The sequence below is a fragment of the Gadus chalcogrammus genome, chromosome 9, assembly GCF_026213295.1.
Source record: "Gadus chalcogrammus isolate NIFS_2021 chromosome 9, NIFS_Gcha_1.0, whole genome shotgun sequence".
Taxonomy (NCBI): domain Eukaryota; kingdom Metazoa; phylum Chordata; class Actinopteri; order Gadiformes; family Gadidae; genus Gadus; species Gadus chalcogrammus.
In genome coordinates this window covers 8203019-8218018 of record NC_079420.1, presented here as the reverse complement: position 1 = coordinate 8218018, position 15000 = coordinate 8203019, and the positions used below count along the sequence as shown (strand labels likewise).

Genomic DNA, 15000 nt, shown 5'->3' with positions numbered 1-15000 from the left:
GAAATAAAGATCCCGGCAAGAACCGAGAAAAGGGATCCCACCGGTTTCAGCCAATCAGGGGAAGGTGATCTGTTCCACATGACAGAGAAGCCGAGAGAGGGGGGAGTGTGGTTTATGTCAGGTCTCTCCCAGACTCCTGGGCCCTAATAGTTCGAAAAGGGAAGGAGGAAAAGACCCATTGTGTTTGTTTAGAATACAAACAAGCTCTTCTCTTCCTGGATAAAGAGAGCGCGCTGGGACCCATAGTAAATCTCTGCCTGAAGACCATCAGCCCCCCCCCGTCCCCCGTCCCCCGTCCCCCGTCCCCGTCCAGGGACACGATTCACTTACACTGCAGTTCAGTTTGACTCGGGGAAACTGGAAACGTTTACAACGGCAACAATAATTGTGTTCTGGAGTCCACAGGAAGTCATTAACATAGATCTCAGGAATATCTTTATCCTCCGAGTCGAGGGAAGTATCTCCTCCTCAGATCCCGGGCTGATGTTTGTGTTGGTGTCAGCGAGAGGACGCAGCGCAGACCCCGGAGCCGAGCCCGAGGGCTGGGCAGGTGACAGCGAGGGGGGCTGGGGGGGGGCGGAGCCTCACTTTTAAGGGGGCTTGAGACGAGCAGCCAATGAGCTGGCAGCACACGGGCACGGTTGCCCAATCCGCGGCTGTAGTGCCTTCTGTGTACTTCTCCCAGCATGGCACGTTCCCCCCAGCGCTTCCCGCTCGTACCTGCTTGGCTCCGGGTTACCGGGAGTCTAGTCGGCGCGTGGTTTCACAGGTGAGAGTCCCGGTCGAGGGACCAAGAGAGCTAGAGAGAAAACAAGGCATGGCCCCCGGTGAGGGGAGGGGGAAGTACGGAGGGTGAGAGTGAGCAGCGAGGGGCGAGGGGCGAGGGGCGAGGGGGTCCACTCCACGGAAAGTTATCAGAGCGGTCCACACCTCTTCCTTCTGAGTTCCATATCCTCCCGACCGCAATGTGAAGGGACGAGTGTGGTCACCTCCCATTAGAGCTCAACCTGTCCCAGCACACACACACACACACACACACACACACATGTACACACACATCGTATAGACATACATGTACACACACACACACACACATACACTTGTATGTGCACACACATATGCATACACTACACACACCCGTACACACACACTCGTAAAAGCACGCACTTGTAAAAACATGTTTCAAGTGTGTGCATACACACTCACACACACACTCATGTACACGCACACATACACTGACAAGCACACTATCATGTACACACACAAACTCACGTACAAACACACACACACACACACTCATGTACACACACACACACACACACACACACACTCATGTACACGCACACATACACTGACAAACACACTATCATGTACACACACACACACACACACACACACACACACACACACACACACACACACACGCACAAAACTCTATCCGATACAGCTAATAACGTCTTTCTCTCGTTGGGCCAGGCGACAGGGTGGACGACCCGGACGCTTTTTTGAAATCCAGCTACTTAGGGCGATGACAGGCGCTGGCAGCCAGTCTGTGATCATAAGCCGGGAGAGCGGCCGTTTATTAAATGTGCACTTGAGCGGAGTGAAACATCATCTCAGAGCTCTCTGCGCCCGGCTCGGAGCGCGCCGGCCACGGCGGCGAGGGCGGAAACCGTGGCGGCAGCTTCAAGGAGGAAGAACAGACTCAGGGGCTCTCTCCCCCTCTCCTCTCTCCCCCACTCCTCTCTCCCCCTCTCCTCTCTCCCCCTCTCCTCTCTCTCCCACTCCTCTCTCCCCCCTCTCCCCCACTCCTCTCTCCCCCTCTCCTCTCTCCCCCTCTCCTCTCTCCCCCTCTCCTCTCTCTCCCTCTCCTCTCTCCCCCTCTCCTCTCTCCCCTCTCCCCCTCTCCTCTCTCCCCCACTCCTCTCTCTCCCTCTCCTCTCTCCCCCACTCCTCTCTCTCCCTCTCCTCTCTCTCCCTCTCCTCTCTCCCCGACTCTACTCTCCCCCACTCCACTCTCCCCCTCTCCTCCTCCCCTCTCTCTGTCCTCTCTCCCCCTCTCCTCTCTCTCTCTCTCTCACTCCTCCCTTCCCCTCTTCTCTATCTCCCTCTCCTCTCTCCCTCTCCTCTCTCTCCCACTCCTCTCTCCCCCTCTTCTCTATCTCCCTCTCCTCTCTCCCTCTCATCTCTCCCTCTCCCTCTCTCCCTCTCATCTCTCCCCCCACCTCTCTCCCTCTCTCCTCTCTATCCCCTTCTAGTCTCTTTCCCTCTACTCTTTCCCCATCTCCTCTCTCCCTCCTCTCTCCTCTCTCCTCTCTCCTTCTCTTCCTCAATCTCCCCTTCTCGTCTCTCTCCCTCTCGTCTCTCTCCCTCTCCTCTCCCCCTCCTCTCCTCTTCCTCTCTTCTGTCTCTCCCCCTCCTCTCTCCCCTTCTCCTCTCTCTCCCTCTCCTCTCTCTATTTATTTTCAGAATAAACGATATCCACACAGCGACTATCCATCTCAAGGATCTTTATGTAAGACACTTAAGACGAGTCGGGAGGAGAGACTTCCTGAGGGGGGGACGAACATAAAAGGAAACGCACACAAAGCTCTGTCGACTCTCATGCACACACCATCACTCACGTCGCTCTCCGACGCCGCAATAATGCAAACATTAGTTTGCAGATGCAGCCCTTGTTGCTCCCCCTCCCGACTTTTTAGCTGGAAAACATCGTAAATCAGTTTAACACAGCGATGAGCAACATGCCGGAGACTACGCAGACTACAAAACTCCTCACGTCGCTCACGGGGCTGTCCTCCGGGGGGCTAGCATTAGGCTAGCGTCAGCGTTAGCCTGCTCTGAGCCCTCCCACAGCCCTGATCTGACCCCCCTATGGGACCGGGCCCCGCAGCCCGTGTGTCAGCGATGACTAGCGTGGGTCAGCAGGGGTTTGTTTACACACCACAGACCACACAGACAAGACATGGGCAGGACAACACACATGCACACCATGTGTGAGTGTGAGTGTGTGTGTGTGTGTGTGTGTGTGTGTGTGTGTGTGTGTGTGTGTGTGTGTGTGTGTGTGTGCACGTGCGCGCGTGCGTGCGTGCGTGCGTGCGTGCGTGCGTGCGTGCGTGCGAGTGTGTGTCTTAACCAGAGGCAGGCGATCACTGGGTCAATGTCGAGGGCCGGCCAAGACCCTGCATTGACGTAGCGTCTGCCAGTGGTCGCCAAGTTCATTGTGGGGTTTTGCTGAGAGAGGTGTTTTTCGCATTGTTGTCACAACAACAAGTTGGTACACCTTATGTTGTTTTGCCATGGTTTACAGAGGCACATGGACGCAAGCACCCAACCAGCCGGTGGAAATCAGGGACTTGTTGTGAGTTCACAACTTGGGGAGGTAATGTTTTATAGATTTAACCCTGAACCTCTTTAAGTTACATTTGAATGACAAATTAACTTGCCGTTCATTTAATGCATATCTAAAAGTATGTCTGTTTGATGAGATGTGAAAGAGATCCCGTACAAATAATGTGTGTACAATATTTGACCCAAATTTTGATGTTTCCTAATTTGGGCAGGCAACCACACACACACACCACAGCTGTTATGAATTAACATGAACATGTTCCAATTTCCCCGAAGATTTGATCAAAAGATCGCAATACTGCAGCAGCCTCAGACAACGCAGGGTATTGTAATAGAGAACAGTTATCACTAGAGGGCTCTAGCAATGGTGAAGCATTGATATATGGAACATCACAAATGCACACACACACACACACACACAAACAAACAAAGACACACACACAGATAAATGCACGCTTGCACGCAAGGATGCATGCAAGCACGCACACGAACACACTCACACACGCATACACACGCACACACACAGACACACAAACATGATCACTTTCCCTCGTGAACACAATAATGAGCTATAGATGAGTTATTACTGATGTCATGGCCCCTTGTATAATTCTCAGTATTTCAGGCTTTGTTAATGTAATGGATCCTCATCCCAGCTAGATACTACTACTACTAAAATACTGCAGAAAAATAATATTTTCCAATATTATTATAAAGCATACCGCAACCTTGACTTTATAGGTATGCTTCAAATTGAAAATTTAAGACGAAAGCGGGGTCAAACCTTTTTTCCATATTAAACAAATATGGAGTTTCCAGATCATTCTCGTTGCAGAACAGCATTACCATAAAACATTACCATCAAAAAATACAACACCATTAATAATAAAAGGAATAGTTGGATATACTTTGAATTCAGGTTAATCATACATATGAACACATATATATATATGTTTTAATATATATGTAAAGATATGTATATATACATATAGAAAAAATATACCTATACATATACATACATACAGATATGAATATACATAAAAACATATGTATTTTCTTATTGAATCCAATTGGATCTCAGAGACATGGGAACATGGGAGGCAAAATGCTAGAGGAGAAGTAAGAATGGCACAGAGCAGTGAGCTGCACCCCAGCAGCAGCCCAGAGAGCGGGGGACATCTTTGAAGTGAGCGGGCTGACTGCGCTCCGTAACCCAAACGGCACCGGGGGTCACGGCGAGACGCGCTTTGATCCCCAAGGAACGGGCAGAAGAAAATGTGTTTCCCATTCAGACGCTCGCTTGTGTGCTCATTGATTTTCCGTGGTGTGAAGAGAGAGAGAGAGAGAGAGAGAGAGAGAGAGAGAGAGAGAGAGAGAGAGAGAGAGAGAGAGAGAGAGAGAGAGAGAGAGAGAGAGAGAGAGAGAGAGAGAGAGAGAGAGAGAGAGAGAGAGAGAGAGAGAGAGAGAGAGAGATACTGGACACACACACTGTTCACTGAGTCAGGTCTGCTCCTGGATCACACCTCAAAGTCACCCGCACACGTGTGTCTGTGATGTGGTGTGTGTCTGTGTGTGTGTGTGTGTGTGTGTGTGTGTGTGTGTGTGTGTGTGTGTGTGTGTGTGTGTGTGTGTGTGTGTGTGTGTGTGTGTGTGTGTGTGTGTGTGTGTGTGTGATTCAACATGCATTGTGTTTTCACTGAATATCCCTTTCACTCACTCATTGTATTTCACTTTTTCTTTCCCCCCTTCTCTTTCTGTGTTTTGCTCTATATATATAAACACATTGATACAGGCAAAATGGCTTAGGGAGAGAGAGAGAGAGAGAGAGAGAGAGAGAGAGAGAGAGAGAGAGAGAGAGAGAGAGAGAGAGAGAGAGAGAGAGAGAGAGAGAGAGAAGTGAAATAGGTTGAGATATATCTGCAGAGTCACATTAATAATCGCTGGGTTAATCATTGAAATTGTATCCTCAACTCCCCTCGCTTGCGATCATTTGAAAGCAATGTTGCTAAAATAAGAATGCTTTGTCTAAAAAAAGACCAAATTTGGTATTTTATCTCCAGAGAGCGAGAGGGAGTGGAACCAGTAATCTTTACTTCATGATTCTTTTTGTCTTTTTCATTGGAGAACATTGAGGTCATTCCTCCTCCTGAATATGAACACATTACCCGTCTGGTTCCTTGTTTTATTCAGTTGCTTCAATTTAACTTGGGCTTTTAGCTGCATCCACTTATGTGTTTAAAAATGTAGATTGTAGGAATGACGCCATGCATGCCTAGCAATGACGGCCAGCCACTCGGAGTATGCAGAGCTTTCAAACTAGATCATCTACACACACACACATGCAACCCACAACGATGACAGATGAAAGCAACCCAGATCCTCAGATAAACCCATTCAGAAATGTATTCAGACATCATTTAGATTCAAGATATTATTATTATTATTATCATCGTTATAATTATTATTGTAATTATTGGTGTTATGGGTATTATTATTATGAATATTATTATTAGTAGTATTATTACTATGATACTATGAGTATATTGTTATTGTTAGTTGTGGTGGTGAAATGTTGTTGTTGTTGTGCGCGTTATCAAAAGCCTGATCCAAACTATTATTCATTCCTGGGGAAAGCATCGTTCAGACTGTTAAACAACCCATCTAAAACACGAACAACCGATCACCCATCACTAAACATGACTTCGAGGCTTCTCAACTGTCCTGCGAAGCGATCTCAACTCGGGACGGGTAACAGCGAAAGACCCCCAAACGGAACAAAACAAGCTGTAGGCCAACTCCGGCTGGGACAGAATAACCCCCAAAGTGCTCACCTGGTCCCGCTGGAGGCAGGGCAGAGAGGTCCTCCGGTGTGACTTGCTGCTGTTGGGCTGACTGTGCGCCATGTCTGACGATATGATCACAGAACCACTGGACCTCCTTCGCCTTTTAAACGCAGGGATCTCTCCCCTCGCTCCGCTCACGGGGGTACAGCCCTCCTTATGTATCCTTGCTGGGTTCTGCAGGAGCTTGTCAGCATACCTCGCCAGTAGGATGCCCAGCACGCCGACCAGGTAGGCCACGTAGGGTCTCCAAGTGGCGCGTACCTTGTGCAGGGAGATGAGGGAGATAGTCCGGACCACGCTGACGCACACGACCACTGAGATTCCCTGGTTCAGCCGCGCTACCATGAGTGCACCGGCGGCCAGGCAGGCGAGGAGCACGACCGCGTTGGAGGCTGTGGAAGTGGATGAAAACAGCTGCTGCTCATCGGTCCCGGGCCACAAGAGAGACCGCGCCGCCGTTTCGGCCAGGTGGCAAACTGTTAAAAGGAAAAGGGCGGCCGGAATGAGCACTCCGCAGCGAATCGAGTACAAACCCACCCAGAAGAAGGCACACGTGAGGCTCAGCACTGGCGAGACCACCGCGCTCCAGCAAGTTTGCAACAGCTCCGCTGCGCTGTCTGACGCCAACTGAACGGGAGACGACGCAGAGAGTAGGCTGCTGCCACTGCTGACCTCAGAGCTCCGGTCTGCACGTTGAACGAGCAGCAGAGCGAAAACAACCGAGAGGGATCCCACACACACCGCGCACCGGAGTGGACGGGAACTCCAGACTCGGTCGGTGAGCGTGGCCAGCTTCCACCACGGTGCGTCGTGATCCCGTGGGTCGCTGCACAGGGGAATCGGAGTCGCACGTGCTTTCACGTAGCCGTTGCGTTCCGGTGCCCGGGACCCTTTTTCTTTGCGTGCGTCAGGCTCCGTTGGCGTCGCCATCACCACCGCAGCCTCATGGCAGATATGGACGTAAAAGGAAGTCTTGGATTGTCTACATCTAGTGCGTAAAAGGTCAAGGGCCAGAGAGGGAGCCGCTCGCGACGAACGTATATGCAAAACAAACGCAGGAATCCTCCACACGCACTGACAAACACTCCATTTACGCACGGATATGAATGGTGGTTGGAACAGCCCGTCTTGGCGGGTGTGCGATTACAAACCAACGATAAATAAAGAGTCACTGAACCACCGAACCACGGGGATGTCACGGATCTGGGGCAGTACCTCTCCGCGTGCACACTATCACGTCCTATTGTGTCCTGATTCTTGTCGCGCCGTCGCTCTCTCCGTCTGGTGTCATCGCGCGCTCCGCCGCGTCCTGCCCACCGCGATCAGCAGCGGCTTCTATTAAAAACCACCAGTCCTACTCCACGAGCGGCAAAACGCAAAGACACACACAAACACACTCTCTGTTTTCCATTGTTTGGCCACTTTGCGATCCTATTCAGAAGCCCCCAATAGTTTGGGAGGGAATGGTCCGCTATCTTCGAAGGTAATCACATTGACGAATTCAGTTCCTTCATCAGTGTGTTGCCCTTTTTTTGGTTTCCGAGGATTCTCCGGAATGTCTTGGTGTCAGCTCCGCCGCCGGCGCACCGCTACGTGCGTGTCGCCGCGCGACGCTTGTGTGCCGTTCACACAATGCCGAATTCCGACTAAACCCATGGAGCACCTTTTTTCCAGCGCACTGAACTCTCCGCTCCTTACTCACCCTTCCCAGCAGGCAGCACTTCTGTTTGGATTTTCATGAGAAATGACTGATAAAAATTATAAAAGCCGAGCCAATGCCGTGTGTATCTTGCCTTTGGTGTATATTTTACTCGGGTTATTTTGAGTGGAATGTCACCGTCGAAATGGCATTGACCTATATTCGACTAATCTCAATGGAATTGAACGCCGGTATAAACGCGTATAGAGGTAGACTATTTTAGAGTAACTTCGTTTTAATCTGAAGCCTAGTATTGATTTGACTGTGTGTGGGGAGCTGCATGTAGGCAAATATATATAATATACATGATCTAACACAGCGGGTATACCACAGCATTGATACTTCATCTGAGATTAAGAAGTCAATGCTGCAAAGAGATGTGATTAGCCTTTGATTTAACCCCCTCTAATGTCCCTCTCCCCCCACCGTATAGGCTTTTAAAATATTCATCCCACTATAAGTGAACGGTGACGCGTTGGCTTACGTCAAAGTGGGAGACTTCTATCAATGTTTCATCGCTCCATCTTTTATGTGCATAGGAAAGTGTCTGCGGTGGAGGCTGCCCACACACACACACACACACACACACACACACACACACACACACACACACACACACACACACACACACACACACACACACACACACACACACACACACACACACACACACAAAACTCCCACTCCTGGGATACCCCCGCTCTCACTGAAGGGGCACAAACCATTCAACCAACACAATGCATGCATTTGCACAAAAATGAGTACACAGATGTACACACACACACACACACACACACACACACACTACCTGCTCCCAGCACAAATGGGGTCAATTAACTATTGACCCCATTTGTGCTGGGAGCAGGTAGTGTGTGTGTGTGTGTGTGTGATGCCGGCTATTAATTACAATAATTAATAGCCGGCATCTACGTATTCACTTAATAATAAAAAAAACATCTGATGATGATATGAGCGCGGATTAAGTCAACTTCAGTTTGACGACCGCGACAAGGAAGTAAAAATGCTTCATCCTAGCTGTGGAATAACGTGCATTTCTGGTTTCCGAGGGACTTCGTGGAGGGTGGAGTTATGAGGGCCATGTCCCCAACTATCATCCTCACCTCACACTCCACCGCCGGATAGCAATGTTGTGAAATCCTGATAGATTGTCCTCACAAACATGTCTTGTTAATTGAGCGTAAGAAATTTAACAACTGCGGGCAGAACACGCACGTAAACCCCCCTCACCTCTGTTTCGCAGCACCACGGAGCAGCGTGAAAGTGGAGACCTTTATGGGGAGCAATCTGTCAGACATCTGGTGGGGAGGAGTTGGCTCTGGGGGGGGGGGGGACCATGGGGAGCCAGCCTCCCTGAGCCCAGCCCTGGACTCTCGAAGCTGGATGCACTAACCCGGGGGGAACTGGTCGGATTGATGAGATATTCTCATGAAGACCTGGTGATTCCCAGCGGCTCAGGTGTAGCTGACAAAGTCAGTTGGTTAGCAAGCGATGTAGCTGGCTAACAATCGGACTGATTAACTGACTTACAACGAGAGTCACTAACTAACTGATTAACTATCTAACTAGGTATTCTTAGGGCTCAGGGCTCGCTAGCTCAGTTAGTAAGCGATGTAGCTAGCCAACAAGCTAGGTAACTTACTGTCCAACGAGAGTCACCAACTACAGTAACTGATTTACTATCTAACTAACTATTCCCAGGGCTCAGATGTAGCTGGCTCGATCAAGCTAACTATCAGACTCACTGGCTGACTGACTATCCTACTGACTGAAAACGACAGTTACTAACTAACTGACCTAGCAGGCAAGGCTGTGTCCCAGTGAACCAGTCAGTCCCGTGGCCACTGTTTTCTGCCGTTGTCAAATCTGAAAACAAACAGGGATGACACGGCCCACGGTTTCACACGCACACGCACACGCACACACACACACACACACACACACACACACACACACACACACACACACACACACACACACACCTACACACACACACACACACACACACACACACACACACACACACACACACACACACACACACACTCTCTCTCTCTGTCTGCAGCGGAGCCGGCATACACTCTGGGAACATTAGGAAGTGCTTGAAACACACTGAATTATGATCCAAGGTCAATAAAAACGCCCATAAAATCATCAACGTACAAACTTTGCAAGCATTTTTCGGCAATAAAAGAATCGTACTATCTTCGTCTTATTAACGGGAACTGAACAGATGAGGTGCCCGGGGGAGAGATAGAGAGAGATGGAGAGAGAGGCTGGTATGATAGTGCATCCTGACACACACACACAAATACGCACACACACGCACACACACAAACAGTCAAACACACACACACACACAAACAGTCAAACACACACACACACGCACGCACGCACGCACGCACACACACACACACACACACACACACACACACACACACACACACACACACACACACACACACACACACACACACACACACACACACACACACACACACACACACACACACACACACACGCACATTTCTAGAGAATCCTCTGCCCCATCGTCTCAATTCATATTTCCAAGAAGCAACCGACCAATCATAAGCATAAACCCTTCCTCAGCCAGAACCACGGGAGGAAGACAGTAAAAGGTCACAAGATAAAAGGGTGCAGCCCAGGAAGGATGATGAGACAAAACCAACACGGATGACGTGAACCTTAATCCCAATTTGCTTTGGAATCAAAGTGTGTTTAATGAGGGGGAATTGTGTAAAGCAGTGTGCGCATGCTGCGAAGTTGTACACTGTAAGCATGGGAGAGCAACTCTTTGAAGTCCTATCTCTGAGTTTTATTTTTATCTGGGGGGTGGGTGCGGAGGTGGGGGGGGGGGGGGCTGTTGGTAGAGAGGGAAAAGCCAATCGGGAGAAATTGAATGAAAAATGGGGTGCATAATTCACATACGTGGGTGGAGGAACTGCAGGCAGGGGGGGGGGGGGGAGAGAAAACGTCAGAGAGAGTGAGAGCTGAAACACAGCCTCAGATGAATTATGCAATCTCCAAGGTTCAAGAGGGAGAGGCGCCCTGCATCCTCTTGCGTACGCAAGAACCGCTACGAGTATTGAGTCTTGAATATTCAGAGTCCAGGTTGTTGCAGCGCTGCCCTCCCCACACACCGCACAGACCCGTGTGTGTCACGAAGCCACCACAGGACCGTCTGACTCGTCCCCATCACCAGATACTTCTTAAAGCTGGGATTTACGTGAGGCGAGGGAGAAACCTGCAGCAAAACACGTAGATCATACTGTCTCTCTCGCCTTCCTCTGCGGAGCGCGGGTTTATCCCTGAAGCCTCCGTGAATAATGCAAAATATAAAGCCGTAGATCACGGCCTGACACTCCGGGGCAGCACCAGCGTAATTGCCCCGTGTTTGTTTAAACGCTGCCAGGAAAAACAGCGGCTGTCCACCACCTCGTACGAGCTGCCGTCGGGCGCACACAAAAGTCTGCTTTCAGCCGGGGCACTTGGAGCAGCGGGAGAGAGGCCAAGAGGAGCTGACTGCTCACTTTTAGTTTTTTTTTTTTTTAGTTTGTATTTCTTCTCCTCTCCACGTCAGTTTACATGTTTTCCTAGAGGCGAGGAATGCTGTCGAGGGAGCGGGGCCCGTGCCGGCTCTTCCTCAGACCCCGGGCTTGGGAGGGAAACAGGAGGTCATGGGGGAAAGTGCTTCATGACCACTTTCCAGTACGGACGCAGCGGGCAAGGGGCCAGTGGGCAGAGTCTGCTAGAAGCAGAAAAAATAAACACAACAACTATGTTGACGTCGGATCAGATTTGAAATAATATGAAGTGAGCAAAGGTGACCTAAGTTTACTACCTATTGGTTGTATTACAGGTCCGGACCATTCAGTTATTGAGCAGATTTTTATTTTCTGAAGCGACTTACAGTGAATCCAGTTGCTGGTTATCACCCAACAGATTGAGGTGAGACCTCGTGCTGAAGCATGCCTACAGCAGGTCAGCTGTAGATCTAACCTAGAGCCTTTGCACACCCTGGCAGCTACAATCCCCTTCCGGCAAACATCCCCATATGACCCTATATTCCTTCTATATTCATGACATGCCCCAGTGCTCACCTTCTTGATACTACACGTTTGTCTAAGTCATAGTTGTACGACCCCTCGTGGCCCTCCCTGAATCCCCTTCCTAATGAATAGACCATGAATATTATCCCGTAATCCAAGCTCTCATGGCTCAGTTTTAGCGTCTGGTCTAAAAATTGCCCATAATCTAAACTGTGTGCAATAATTCACGGAGAAAGCCCGGGCTGTCCACTCTATTCACAGGGGATGTAAATATGCTGTTTGAGAATGTGTTTGGCTGAGGCAAAGGGGGGGACTCCGCACTCAGGAGGCACTGGACGACCTACTGATCAAACACACGGCAGACAGAAGGAATCAGCGAGGGGTCAGTCCATAGGGAACCGGAACGGCTACCGAGGAGATATGGGTCTTCCTCGCCTTAAGCCATTCAGACGCTCCAACATGGCAACGTTTCCCCCTCAGTTCACCGGAGGCGTTTGTGTGTGGGTCTATTAAACTCTGATGACCACATTTCCAGAGCTCAGCCTCAGCAGCGTCAGCAAGCGCTGTTGTCTAACACAGATTGCAGCGCCCGAAAACTTAACCGTGGCTTTAAAAAACTGTTTATTGCCCCTCTGACGTTCAGACGTTTTTTTAGCCTACCTTTCCATTTGTTAGCTCGGTAGCTACAGCAGCCGATTCAGCAGCAAACGACACCGGAGCTTCTTGCTTCCACCATATAATATGAGCTGCATCACTTCCTGTGCAGTTCTTTAATTTCCTGCCTGCATTTTTACGACACAGTACACCAAAAAGCGAGTAATCAGTATTTTTAAGCATGTATTTCACATCCACCACACCTCAGGACGGCAAGAGAAGAGTTGTCACGTAAAGTTTGAAGTTCACAGCAGAAATCACCCAACCCACCCCTCTTACTCATTTAAAGCCCCCCCCCCCCCCTCTTAATCTGCGTCCAACCCCGGTGGGCCGGCCAGGACAATTGGAACACGCCCACAGACAAGGGCGACAGACACACAGCAGGCCACATGGGACAAATGAGTTGCACCTGAGTCCTGACACACGGACTGACAGACAGACAAGAAAGGTAGAGACAAACCAGGCGACCGCAGAAGGGTTTCCTGTCCCCGGGAAGAAAGGAAAGAAAGAACTCAAACAACAACGACGACCAGAGCCCTCTTCTGAAACGTCTGTCTAAGCCACCTAACATTTCACGTGCCTGGTCTTCATCTCGTAGTCTCGTTGACAGCCCCCCCCTCCCCACCTCCCCCTCCCCCGACTGTCGTTCCCATTTTTTGTGTTCACTTTTATTTGGGAGAGAGGCTTTTAAGCTGCCATGTCATCTCCCTGTTAGGAACGCTTATCCCGGTTGCCATCACAGAAGCCTGGCGCCAGGACATGTCGGCTCTGCCTCGTCCCGGAGAAGAGGAGGAAGTGATCCACGAGGAGAATGACCCACAGAGGAAGCAGGCCGGTCCAGGCCCCCCAGCTAATCCAATCGCTCTCTCTCTCTCTCTCTCTCTCTCTCTCTCTCTCTCTCTCTCTCTCTCTCTCTCTCTCTCTCTCCCCCCTCTCTCTCTCTCTCTCTCTCCCCCCTCTCTCTCCCACTTTGTGTCTCCCTTTCTTCCAAACTCCACCATCAATAACGTTTTATGGGAAACACCTACCCGAGTTGACACCCTAAACAGAGACTTTTAAGGGCAACACGGTTGGTGGTATGAACTCTTCCCCGGACAGCATCCGACGTCTCGCCCACCCGGCACCACCACCCTGCACCTCCACCCTGCACCCATCCACTGAGCCCTGATCAACAGAAGGAGGAGGCTTCTAAAAATACGCCATCAGAAACAGTGTGAGGACAGCGCCGTCAGAGCCCAATGTGACACACTTCACGGGCCTTATTTGGGCTTCCCAGTGGCCGTTCCCGTTTGACGTCACGTAATGGAGCGAGGGCTTGGGGCTGAGGTGGGGGGGGGGGGGGGGGGGGGGGGGGGTTGGGCCTTAAGTAAACTGACGAAAAAACAGAGAAACTTCTACCAGCAACAACACTAGCTTTTCGTTTGAGCCATAATTCGGTTGCAAGCCTCACAGAGGGGAAATCACGGAGGAGCCCAGGAACTTTAACATCGGGGGACGTTTGAAATAAGCCATTCAGCCTCAGCTGTGTTGAATGGAAATGGAGCATATTGTTGTCTTTAGCTGTCCTCATTTCCGCTCCAGAGTCTGACACCAAAAACCAGCTATTTCAACCGCCCTAGTAGGACTTCTTTAATGATTTACCTGAATAAGTAATAACCCGGGCATGACTGCATGCTAACTCACGTGGTAGAAACTTTACGGTTTTGAGGGAGGAAGAGGAGGTGGGATAGACAATAACGAGAACTGTATTTGCTGACCTTCTCAATGTGATTTGTTTAACAGTTTTCCTACCCTAACTTATTTTGTTACTGATATTCATCAAAGTTTCATATTTTGTCTTTTTTTTTTTGGTCATTTTGAATGTAAGCATTACAACCAAAAATGTACCGACATGGAGAACTCCAAATTACAAAGTAATTGAAGACGTCTTGGCACAAATACTAAACTGATTTCAGCGGCAATGCAAATAGTCCTTAACCCATTTCTTGCCAACAGCATTTCCTTCACTGCTCACGTGTTCATTCTATTGTTCTCAATTGGCTCAAGTACTCCGACTGAAAATATTTACAGGATTGCTATGGAAATTGTTGTAAATGTAAGAGCATCGGTCATTAGAGGCTCAGCGAAGCACTTCACTGGATGAATTTATAAACGCAGTGCCCGTCTGAGATTGACATTGTTTGAACAGAGATACACAGAGAGAGGGAGAACAAAGAGAAGGGTTCTGGCCGGTTCAGTATGAAGCCATCACCGCTGTTCGTTTGTACATTTACAAGCATAACAAAGCACGACGCGGGTAGCCATAATAGAGATATTTTATAATTGAACCATGAACGTGATGTTTCATGGTGGTTGTTTACAGAAG

The 15000-nt window shown here is 49.6% G+C and overlaps 1 protein-coding gene across 1 annotated transcript in view; it reads right to left on the bottom strand.

The window, feature by feature from the left end:
• LOC130389096 (cGMP-inhibited 3',5'-cyclic phosphodiesterase 3A-like) overlaps positions 1–8042 on the bottom strand; it is a 52312-nt gene extending 44270 nt beyond the window's left edge. The window contains exon 1 of the mRNA XM_056598760.1: positions 6183–8042. Within this exon, the coding sequence (XP_056454735.1) occupies positions 6183–7124 (942 nt within the window). The 5' untranslated portion in view covers positions 7125–8042. The remainder of the gene's footprint in view (positions 1–6182) is intronic.
• Positions 8043–15000: the final 6958 nt, after the last annotated feature.